The 12,957-nt window shown below is 40.8% G+C and overlaps 1 protein-coding gene across 1 annotated transcript in view; it reads left to right on the top strand.

The window, feature by feature from the left end:
- The window catches only part of ALPL (alkaline phosphatase, biomineralization associated), a 693,762-nt gene that overhangs the window by 325,152 nt on the left and 355,653 nt on the right, over positions 1-12,957 (top strand). Inside the window, exon 3 of the mRNA XM_044063160.1 lies at positions 11,665-11,784. Within this exon, the coding sequence (XP_043919095.1) occupies positions 11,665-11,784 (120 nt within the window). The remainder of the gene's footprint in view (positions 1-11,664; positions 11,785-12,957) is intronic.

Genomic DNA, 12,957 nt, shown 5'->3' with positions numbered 1-12,957 from the left:
AAAGCCTAGCTGTCTTCGTCAACTACTGTCATTTGTATTAGTACTAATATTGCACAGTATAATTGGGCACCATTTGTTAAGGGCCTTAGAGAAGCTGATTGTGGAGTGTCTGGTGATGGTGATAACTACCTTGTACCGTGGGCAGAAGGGAGCCTTTCCTAGGTGTGTGTGTGTGTGTGTGTGTGTGTGTGTGTGTGTGTGTGTGTGTGTGTGTGTGTGTGTGTGTGTGGTGTGTATGTGAAATTTTAAATCTTAAAGTGTGTGTAACAGCTACTTTATTTATTTTATTATTTATTTTACATTTGTTGACCGGGATAGTCCAACTGGGTACATGTCCATTTTCAGCGGAGGCCCGGGGAGAAAAGCTCCAAGGCAGTCAGAGTCAAAATTATAACAATCAATACATAATTACAGGTAAGTTATTTACAGAGGATACATGAAAAAACATTAGATAGAACAAGTTCACAGGTATAGCTATCCCTGGTTTAAGTCAGGGGAATTAATTGACAGTAGGCAGAAAGTAATATATTATATACATTTATGAGGGTCTTGGGTCAGGGACATGAAGCACTGGGTTTACAGAGGGTGCTGGAGAACTTGGATTGGACAGTTTGCTGAGGACCTAACCCTACAGCTGTACTAGTGGGGAGTCTTATTGAGGGCCTGGAGGGAGACCAGATATAAAGACATCCAGACCCCGGGCTGAGTATGTTCCCTATGTGTTCTTAAGGCAAATTGTACTTGATGCAGAAGTCTGCACCTAGAAATGCTGAGTGTGTCCATTTGTATTTCAATTGCACATCCCTGTCCAGTGTCAGTGGTGAGAATTTGGGCTCCTTGATTACTGGCCCAGTCTGGGGATGTCACATTTTTGTCAGTGGTGGCCATCACATATTGGTAGCAGTGGTGGGCATCACACTGTATTCAAGCAGATGGGACCTCGGCTTAACATTTGACATATAGAATGTCAATACTCTAGAAAACATCCTACATTAGCTATCTTGTAACTATCCCCAGGAAACCGTTGTCTTAGGCGACTTTAATATTGATTGGAACACCTGTTCCTCTGAATCTCCCTGTACACATATAAACCTCCATGGGTTTACTCAGATCATTTCCACCCACACTAGATTCAGCAAAAACAGAGCCAAAGATAGTATCCTTGATTGGATACTTATCAATACCCACCCTCAAATGTACAAGCCAGGAACACTACCCAATGATCTAAGTGATCACTGCCTTACCTATATTATTAGACTTAAAAGCCGAAATTTCCAACCAGCCCACGTATAAAACAATAAGAAATGTCAGGAACTTTAACCTCGACGACTTCCAAAAATCACTCAAAGCATGTAATTGGACTGTTTTGAAGCAACTTCCATTACAGAAAGCAGTAGATTTCTTCAATGCTAGATTCCTGGCTATCCTTAACCTACATGCTCCTACCCGCACCATTCGTGTAAAACCAAAAGTTCCACCATGGCTATCTAAAGATACAAAATCCAGAATTATACTAAGAAATAATGCCTGGGTCAGATGGCATGCTACCAAAGCCCCACTGGACCAAGTCAGATACCGGCAGTTAAGGAACAAGAATACAAAATCTGTCATTCTAGACAAAAAAACACTCCACCCTCCTGCAACAAAATTACCGACAAAAACCTCAAAAGTTCTGGTATTAGCAGCCTTCTCCTCCCAGACCATTCCACCACTCCTACCCTATCAGCTGCCCTTGATAAATATCCTGTAGAAATCACAAACACCTTCAATTCCTTCTTTACCGAAACTATCGAGTCCCTAGCTACCCATCTCACTCCGAAGGGCTCAAACTCCAGCACTGTCACACCTAGCCCTGACCCACCCAGTGCTCAACACACTTTTACATTCCAACCTGTATCTACTAACTTAATCCGGGCCCTACTTAAAAATGGAAAAAGTAATCAGAGACCTAGGGACCCAAGTTGACAGAGACCTCTCATTTGACACCCACGTTGCCAAAGTGGTTAGAACAACATTCTACCTTGCACACCTCATCATGAAGGGATTCACATCCAGATCCAAGGATGTCATTGTACCCCTATACTCCTCCCTCATTAGACCCATGATTGAGTACAATGCCCCATTTGGTATGTACCTCACCCGGCATTTGCAACAGCTGGAGAGACCACAAAAGTACCTCACCAAGAGGATCAAGGGTCTCCAACATATGTCTTATTCTGCCAGACTAAAGAAACTCCAGCTCTATTCAGTAGCATACCACCTGCTCAGAGGTGATCTCTGCCTGACGTACAAGGCCATGTCCAATCAGGATCTGATGGACATGCTCCACCTCAAAAAATCCAAATCCATCAGGACCACGAGAGCTAAAGACTTAAACCTCGGCACAAGTATGAATAGGACATGCTGGAGGGATAGATTCATAACCCAGAGGCTTCCCATGCTTTGGAACAAGATCCCAGTTCATGTTAGGCAGAGCCCTCACTGACTCTCTTCAAGAGAAATCTTGATGAGTGGATGGGAGATCGTAAGTTTACCCCAGGGGTCACATCTGTGTCACTGCTAGACAGGGGCACAGTAAACTAATTCTATTATATAAGGGGGCCTTCATTGTGTCACTACTAGACAGAGGCACAGTATTCTAAATCTATTCTGTGCATTTTTGTGCATTTTTGTACCATTTCATGGGGTGGCGAAAGCCACATCACTATGGCAAGGATTACAAATGCCCCAGGGCAGATAGCCTAGTACTAAACTATGAAACTATGAAACAATAGCTGCCGACCAGCTGCCTGCTGAATATCTTCACAAAGCTGCAGATGCCATAGCGCTCCCCACTTCTATCCATAGCGCTCCCCACTTCTATCCTGATTAATAGCTCCATCTCTGAGGGCTGCAGACGCCATAGCACTCCCCACTTCTATCCTGATTAATAGATCCATCTCTGAGGGCTGCAGACGCCATAGCGCTCCCCACTTCTATCCATAGCGCTCCCCACTTCTATCCATAGTGCTCCCCACTTCTATCCATAGCGCTCCCCACTTCTATCCATAGCGCTCCCCACTTCTATCCATAGCGCTCCCCACTTCTCTCCTGATTAATAGAGCCACCTCTGAGGGCTGCGGACGCCATAGCGCTCCCCACTTCTATCCTGATTAATAGAGCCACCTCTGAGGGAACCATCCCATCAATACGGAAAATGTCACATGTAATACCTCTCCATAAAGGAGGAAGTTCCACAGATTTATCTAACTTTAGACCTATAGCCATTCTTTCACCACTAGCTAAAATCATGGAAAGATGCATCCACAAACAAATCATGCACTTTCTTATTCAAAACAAACAGCTAGCTGACTCTCAGCATGGCTTTAGGCCATTCCACAGTATCACCACTCCTCTCCTGTCTTTCTCTAATGTCATCAATCTTAATCGTAACAACAACAAACTATCCTCAGCATTCTTCCTAGATCTTTCAAAGGCCTTCGACATGGTCAATCATCAGCTACTCCCCAATACCCTGAAATCCATCGGTTTAGACCATCAGGAAATACAATGGTTTCAGTCCTACCTAAATGGTAGACAGCAGGCTGTCTTATGGCAGAATAAGCTGTCGTCCCAACTACCTCTGACCCTAGGAGTTCCACAGGGCTCCATACTAGGTCCTCTTCTTTTCTCAATCCTTATCAATTATCTTCAAACAACCATCCCAAGAGCCACTTGCATCCAATATGCAGATGACTCAACCCAGATATGCTCTGTTTCCTCTCCAACACAACTATTGTCCCTAACCCAGACCACTTCCAGCACCATAGAAATCTGGCTAGCTAATCGCCACCTGCTTCTAAATCCTAACAAAACCAAGCTGCTACTTTTCTCCCCTAACCATAGGATTTCTCCTCCAGCCTTCAATATTAAATCTAACAATGACACCATTATCTCCCCAGATGACCACACTAAGCTTCTAGGTGTAATAATCAACAACATCCTTAAATTTGATACGCATGTAAATCACACTATTAAGTCCGTTAACAAAAAACTTGGCTCCCTGTACAGAGCCAAACCTTTCCTCACCCCTCTTGCTAGGGCAGCTATTGCAAGATTTCACCTTCTCTCTACCCTTATGTATGTCTCCCCTGTACTCACCAACCTGTCCAAAACCGATATCAGTAAATTAGCAGGGTGTTACAACCATATAGCCAGATTTGCTACTTGCATGGCTTTTAGAACTCATCATTGTCAAAACCTAAAAGCTCTAGGATGGCTAGAATTTCCTACCCTTCTGCAGTTCAACCAGCTTATAGTAGCACACAGTCATCCACCAACCAGAAAACACCCCTGCCCTTAAAAATATTCTCAGCCCCCAGGCCACTATGCTCATCTAATAAACTAATGATACTAACCCAAAAATCCACCAACTCTGCAGGAGATGCTCTATTTGCCAACTTAATTGGTAAAACCTGGAATTTACTCCCTACTACCATTACCAAGGAAACTTCACTACCCCTATTTAAAAAAAGCCTCAAAAACTATCTCATATCACACTGGCTGTGCCCTTGCTCAAAACCTGATTAACAACTCCACTAAATCATATTTTGCTACCCAATCTGCTGTTTAGCTATCTACCCATGCCTTATATCATAAGTATGTCTGCACATTGTGAATTATGATATCTGCTTGTATTCTATGTTTATATTTTGATATGTTTCCTGAGTTTAAAACTCAGCTGTGTATGTACTGTCTCTGTTCTGTTTTTATGTGGAGCTTTTCTCCCTGATCCTCCGCTAAAAATGGACATGTATCCAGTCGGACTATCCCGGTCAACAAATGTAAAATAAAATAAAAATAAATAAATAAATAAAACTGTACATCTGACAGCAAAACAGCCCTGTGAGGAAAGTGGCACTACCTGATGCATTCATCTTTCTCTTTTCAATACCACACTGATGTTTCCAGTCGCACAATAAATGCAAGACAGCAAAATCATTTTTAAAGGATATTGACAACAGACTTGTTCTGTCAAGTACTTCATCTAAGTAAAATGCAAACATGCATATTCATACAAAGCATCCAAGTAACAACAATTCAAAATAAAATGTGAACTTTCTTGCTAGGAAGTTGTATACCTGTTCATCTGGCACCAAAACAACACTGTGTGGTGAGCAGCTGTGCCCCTAATAAAACAATTTTTTGCAGATATTTGAAATGGTATCAGCTGTCAGAAAATGAGTGCTGAGTCACAAGCAAATGGCAAAACTGCTACTAGTGCAATATTTGCAGATATGACTTAACTGGGATCCTTAGGAAAATTGCATTTTTATCCATCTGCAAAGTAATATTTTAGCAATTTGCAAAATACTGGCAGAATGTCACTATTTTACAGATTTGTGGCAAAGTATACCAGATTTTAGGAGTAACTTTGCCAAATGCTTTCTCTGAAGTAGCTAAGGTAAATGGACATATTTGCTGGAGGCACTCCTGACTTACTGAATTTTAAGTGGAATTTATTTTAGAGAGCTTATTTCTAAGCAGAGAACAGTGCCTTTCATTAATTACTTATTCTGAAGATGAGATGAGAAGTTAAGGCCAGTACGTGTCCATTCATTAATATGAAATTAGTTTACTGATTAGTACATTAACTCTAGCCTCAACTGACATCCACTTTATTTCCTGCAAGGTAACACATATATCACCGGACTTGCAGATCTGTAGGTAGATCAGAGTGGGTAGGTCTGAGAGGATGTGGTCTCTTGTGGCTCTGTTCGCTAAGTACAGGTCATCCCTCAGCAGCCTGTATGATACCAAGAGTATAGACAGGCTTTGAAACAGTCAGTGTAATTTTAGGATTTAGACCCTTGATTTTCTTGGTGAGAAAATACTGTGGACATTCAAGCTGTGCCAAGTGTTTGGACAGGTACATGTGAAAGGGAACGTATGATCACCCTAATAAGTGCCAAGTACAGTGGAATAATCACATGCTATGTCCTCATTTCCATACCCTTACTAATAAACCGGGCAATGAAAAAAGGACTTTCTTAAAACAGTGTTTATATAGTAATTAACTGGCAGCTCGTTGTCTACATAGGATCCCAGATCCCATACTACAGGATCAGTATTATGGGGGGGGGTCTGGGGGTCTGTATGATCATTGCGGAAGAAGTTGAGGTTTCTTTGGGATACTGTAATAGATTTTTTGACATTTAGTTTCAGTCCATGATTTTGTCACCAGCTATTGGTTTGAGAAAGGCTGTCTTGGGGAATCTTTGTGTCCTCTGAATTTAGAATATTGTGTAGTTTACAATTATCATCAAACTTGGTCAGCCATAAAACCTTAACATTAGCTTTGACAACCAGTAGACACTAAAGTGGAGTGGTCCAAGAAGACGGCCATGGGGTACACCACTGGTGACTTTTTTTTTTGAGGAGTTGGAGCCTACCCACCTTCAATTTTTTTGGGCTCCATTTGTGAGCCAATAAGCTATGTATTGAGTTACATAGAGGTTAACATTTAGTTGGAAGAGTTACTTAGTTGGAAGAGTTACTTAACAATACCAGAGTGTACAATGGTATCTTACACCTTAGTAAGATTCAGATATGTGGTTTGTGCTTATATAATAATATAATTTCTTTCCCCTCATCCATGCATTCTATATAACCTTCTTAAAGAAGTCATGCAAGCTGAGCAGGCAGAACCTGCCCTTGACAAAACCAAGTTGGCTGGGTGTCAAGGGCTGTTAGGTTACCCATGTTCTTGTTTGTTCATTCTATAATGATCCTCTCCATTGTCATGTACACGAGGCTGGTCAGACTTGTTAGTCTGTAGTTTCCTGTGTCAGTTGATGCTCCACCCTTGTGCAAGGGTATGACTGTTGCTGTCATCCATTGGCAAATGGCCTGTTTGGAGACTATCAGATAGTCTCAATAGGGGGTTTGATTAGTCCTGTTTCCTGTTGGCCAGTAGGAGTCCTGCTGTGCTATCCAACCCAATAAAATCAGTATTTTTGGCCTTTGAGAGTGCCTTGAGGTCTTGTTCTAGGGAGATTGGGATGTACAAGTCTCCCAGTTTATGATCTGTGAATGTTTGGGGGAGGGGGGGGGCTTTTGCCTGCTATTAGACTGGCTATGACCTCTAAGTCCAAGTAGAAGATGTCCTTTACTATTCATTCTTAGCAGTAATGGGCATTACTTTTGAGGCTCCTAACATAGCTAAAGTAGGCTTTCTGGTTGTGTTTTGCCTGGGCAGCTCTTTTTATCTCCTGTCTAGCTTTGGTCAATTTCAACAGGGACCAAAGTTCCATGTTAAGTTTAGCAAGAGTGTTTTTTGGCATATTGGGAGTTACATGTGCAATTTCTTTTTCTCTTGTTGTACAGCCTGTTTATATTTGGGTTCACATTTACCTGCAAACGTACTGCCATTTCCATAATTCCAGCCTATGAAACTGATGGTGATCCTGATTTATAGTTTATTTTCTGCTCCTGTATTTCTTACTCCACAGCCAAGACAAACAAGAAACAAAAACAAATACTAGTGTACTGTGCAACCAACCAACAAATCTTCAAATCCCAAAACAAAATGCTACTTTGTGCTGATCTAAACATGTCAAAAGGTATGCTGGAGAGACCTGTAACAATCCTGCAAAGAATTAATGAAACTTCTAATGATAAAGCAAATCTCCTGGCTGATAAATTCAGCTCCAGCTTTACCCCCCTCTCCCCCTCAACCTTCCCTCAGGAAATACCATCAAATATAACTTTCCTCCCCACTATCACTAGGGAACAGGTCCTTAACGGTCTGTCTAAGACCAAGAACACTTCATCAATGGGCCCAGACAATATCCCAGGATGCCTTCTAATTAGCATAGAACATGACCTATCAGGGCCTCAGAATTACTATTTAACTGTAGCCTCCAAACAGATGAACATGACCTATCAGGGCCTCAGAATTACTATTTAACTGTAGCCTCCAAACAGATTTTGCACTTCATGAATGGAAAAAGGCAATAGTAATACTTCTACACAAAGGTGGACCATCTACAAACCCTGGAAACTACAGACCCATAAGTCTCACTCATCTTGTATGTAAAGGCATAGAAAGAATTATCATGGAGATGATCAACAGAGATATAGTAAACCTCCAGACACTGGACCCAACACAGTTTGGTTTCGTAAAGGGCAGATCATATTCAACTTGGTGGACTTCTTTGAGAAGGTCACCAAAGCAATGGATGAGGGCAAAATCATTCACACTGCCTACCTTGACTTGGCCAAGGCATTTGACACAATGCCACACTCAGGCATTGCTGACAAACTCAAGAAGTTGGGTACAAACCCGTATGTCACCCGGTGGATAGCCAACTGGCTCACAGACAGGACCCAGGAAGTTAGAATGGGGGAGTCCACCTCTACAAAGAGGCCAGTCACAAGTGTAGTCCCTCAGGGATCAGTCCTTGGACTTCTCCTTTTTGGCATTTACTTCTCAGAAGTCAAGGCCAATGTCAGTGATATCCAGCTGAGTATGTTTGCAGATGATTGCAAATTAGGAGCTGTCATTGAATCTCATAGTGACACAAATGTTTTCCAGGAGGGGCTGAACTAGACAAACAACTGGTGTCAGAGCCATGGACTAAAACTAAATGCCAAGAAATGCATAATTGTATCCTTTGGGAAGTCATCTACCCCTGGTAATTATCATATTGACAACACACCCCTAAGAGTTAGTCCAGTAGTCGGGAACTTGGGGACACACACACAGTAATCTAGCCTTTGACCATCACGTGCCTACAGTGGTGAGGAAATCCTTCTATGTTGCACAACTTACAAACAAAGGTATGGCATCTAAGTCCAAGGAAGTCATTGTTCCACTGTATTAGGCATTCATCAGACTGACCTATCATTGAGTAAAATGCTCCCTTTGGTATGCCCCCTTTGCTTATGTACCTAACCAGGCATATCCAACAATTGGACCGTCCACAGAGATTCCGCACTAAAAATACAGGGTGCAAGTAAAATGTCCTGTGCAGACCGCCTCAAGGCCATATCCCTGTATTATGTCTCCTACAGCCTTTTGACAGGAGATCTATGCCTGGCATACAGGGCATTGTCAGACCCCAGTCTAATGGACCTCCTACATAACCACAAAACAAACAGTACCACAATTACCCATTTTAAAGACTTAAAACCTTGCCTGTGATATAAATAGGACCTGCTGGGGAAAGAGGTGTGTATCCCATCCAGCCTTGGTTATGTCATCATCCAAACTCAACAATAAACTAACCTACTACAACTAAACAAATGGCCTTTTTTGAGCAATTTTTCAACCCGAAGTCTGTGCTGTTTGGTGCAAAGAACAGAGTGACTAAAGCCACAAGCCCTCTGTCCACATTAAAGACATGGATGACAATCTATCTGAATTCACTTTGTCATTTATATACAAACCCTTACTTCCAAGGCCACATTCAGAAGGTCAGATCAAACAACAACTATCTGCTATTGTTACCCAAAAGATTTTTTAGTTCCTATTACAAGCAGCTAGAGCTAAAATATCCTGCCGGCACATCTGGAATATGACCTGCTCTATACATTACTGCCTTACAATCCGTTTCATCTCCATCTCCCCTCACAGTGAGCAGTGCAGCACCTTGGAAAAGGTTAAATGGCTACCTGTTCTAGATACTGAACCTCCTTCGTGGCTGCCTCCTTTTTAAACTTCTACACTGAGATGCCCCACCCTTCCCCACAATGAGACTGACCCTAACCAACATTACAACCTTAGAAGCTAAACCTATGTCAGCAGAACTGTTATAATTCCTTCCACCAAACTTCATTCACCAAACTATAACTTCTCTGTTCTTGCTCCTCATCTGTGGCAATTGCTGCTTCACTGTCTTACTGAAATTAAGCACTGCAAAAAATCCAGACCTTAATTTGAACAACAGCTAATTAAGCAGTTCAAATGCAAATGTCAAAACATAGGACATGTAACCTAACTCTCATGTCTGTAAAATTAAAATTCAGCCCATGCAAAGCCTTTGCTACCTTCTCGCATAACTTCTGCCATGTAACTCTTGCTGCTCCCCCACCTATCGCATTAATTTCCTCCTTTCTGATGATCACTTCTCTTCTTATTAATCTCCACTGTCGCTCATCGTTTTCCTACTATTGACTCTCTTCAATGTCGATTTTTTAAATGCACTGGGGTATTCAATGTTTTGCTGTTTGTGATGGTAACAGTTGCACCAGCTGCTACATCACATCTCCTCTCCTCTCCAGCGTACACCTAGGCATTCCCATATCCCATTTTATCACTGTATATTTCTAATCTCACTTACCATCTTTTGTAAATTATGTGTAGGCTTTTTGCTGTATTCACACTGTTGTGTCTCATTTACTGTATGCTCTAATATATAATTTTGATTTTGTTTTACCACTACTATGTTTGTAACCCAGACTGGGCCTGCAAATAAGCAGATGTGATTGGTGCTCTACTCTAGTAACTGAAAAAAAAAATAATAAGCTACTAGAAATGCCCTTACAGGAAATGTATGGAATGGAACAATCTATGTACAGGTTGCAGAAGTGCTCAGAACTGCAAAGGCAAGTATTTGCAATGAGGGTTCAGGAGTAAACTGGATATTTTGTAATTAAATTTAAGTGGGGGAAAAACCTTCACAGACTGGATTAGGAGCACTTGAAGCTGGATACATCTGAGTTAGGCTGTGAGTTTTGGGACCCTTATTGCGGGGGTACGACAGGAAGGTAGTCAGCGAAGACAGGCGGATGGTGAGAGCAGAACTGAGGAACATACAGAGCTCTGCTGAAAGAAAAGAGAATGACAGAGCAGGAGGGTAGCAAGAATGACAGAAAAGTGGAAAGGTGGAGAGAGTAGGAGTTCAGAATTAACAGAAGTCTGATAATGGAAGCAGAGAGACCTCACCCGAAAAGCAACTTTGCATGATACTGAGGAAATTGGTTTTGTTACATGTTTTGCGCATGGTTCCTTGAAACTACACTCCTCATGTATAAAATGCATGGCAGTATTAGTTCAAGAATCTAACTGCTTGTATTCGAAGCAAGCAAAACAGAGCTAATCTAAGAAGGACCAAAATGTGATGGGAACCGGAAGCAGCTTCTGTAATCTGAAGCTCCTGAGGGAGTTTTACCCAACATCCTTATGCCCCCTGTAGGATGATTGTACAGCACCATGAGGCAGCTTTAGCACCAGGGCACTTCTCTGTACAGATTCATGCAGCTTCCTACCATGTACCAGGGGTCAGCTCTGCCATGGTCAAGAATCCCAAGGATGACCTGACCTTGTAGCAAGCGATAATGGCTGCATTTATTAGTCAAACTTGTGTTCTCAGTGGCTTAATCTGCCACAAAACTCTTATACCTTGGGCTGGTATTTCATATTATTTGGTATTTCATATTATTTTTATCTTTGAAATGAAGGTTAGATTCCGCTTTGAGCTTTGCTTCACAGTAAGAAGTAGAAATTCAGTCCGAAGGGTAATTAAATGTAATGCAAACATGGTATCTGTTTAAAAAATGTATGTTAATATAAATGTTCTAGTCCTGTTAATTGTTTTATTTATTGCTGAATATAAATTCTCCAGTAATGTTGCACATTTATTTGCTGCTGTGGGCTCACTCTGTGTTCTTTCTGTGTTTTAGAGAATGAAAAAAATCCAGAATACTGGAGGTATCAAGCTCAGGATACCCTGAAACATGCCTTGTCATTAGAGAAGCTGAACAAAAATGTTGCCAAGAATTTAATCATGTTCTTAGGAGATGGTACGTATTCAGAGTTTTATATATTTGTGCTTTAGTATTTTATTTCTTAAGAATCTGTCCATGGGGGGAAACAGTCTAACATGTTTGCTCATTCTGTTTTACAAATTATTATTTGTTAAAGAACATAAGAGAACAGCAGCACAGTAAATAAACACAATGAGCTGCAAAAATATCCAGCGGCCCCAACTTTAATTCCTTCAGTCTGTATTCAAATACTGTTACAGGCCAAACCTCCATTTCTTCCTGTAAGTAGACAGTTTTGTCTGGTGGGTCTTCCTGGTTAACATAGAATTAAATAAATAATAGATGCATTCATCAGCACCCCTCAATGTTTTCATTCAAAGGTGACTAAACTGATAATTAAATTATTGTATCATCTACTAGTTTGCTAGTCCCTGCCAGGAACAGGATGACCTAGATAATTGAACTAAAACTGTGTTTCAGTAAAGTGAGTGGATTTTAATATAAAATAAAATGTGTTTCTTCCTACTTTATTACTAGGGGCATTGACTACAACTCTGATCTGCGATATATAACAATAAGTATGCTTTACTGTGCGTTTAAAGTGTTTTTTGAGTGTATCTGCTTTATTTTCTAAAAAAAAAAAAAATATATATATATATATATATATATATATATATATATATATATATATGCTTGTTTCCTGCCTTTCTAAGCTAGTATAGTCCAGTTTTCAGGTTAGTGCTGAATTCAGATAATGGAGAGCGATTTAGAGACAACGACAGGGAAGCGGAACATGGACAGAGAACATTTGCGGGCACATATGCAACAACGCAAAGGTATAAACGAACCAGGAGAAATTAATGACAGCTTTCTAACAGTTACTGATAATAATGTGGACACTGCCTATATCATTAATTTATGTGGTATGGACTTAAATAATGATATTGTTTCAGTTCTTAACTATGGTTTAAAATTTATTCCAACTGTTTTGCCTCGTGAATATGTTTTGAAAAGTGACATTTATAAGTTTATACGCAAATTGCATTTGGCTGCTTTTTTTCAGGGCAGAAGTGCTTTTAATTTTTGTAATGAAAATAACAGTGTGGTATTAATGACTTCTTCTGATGATTCTGATGATAGTTTTTACTCTTGTTCATCTGAAAATGTGGACACAGCTAGGTGTATTGCATACAGTAAATTAGATACATC

The sequence above is a fragment of the Protopterus annectens genome, chromosome 2.part1 (assembly GCF_019279795.1).
Source record: "Protopterus annectens isolate FY-2018-M chromosome 2.part1, PAN1.0, whole genome shotgun sequence".
NCBI classification, from domain to species: Eukaryota; Metazoa; Chordata; order Ceratodontiformes; family Protopteridae; genus Protopterus; species Protopterus annectens.
This window is presented reverse-complemented; position numbering and strand designations above follow the sequence as displayed.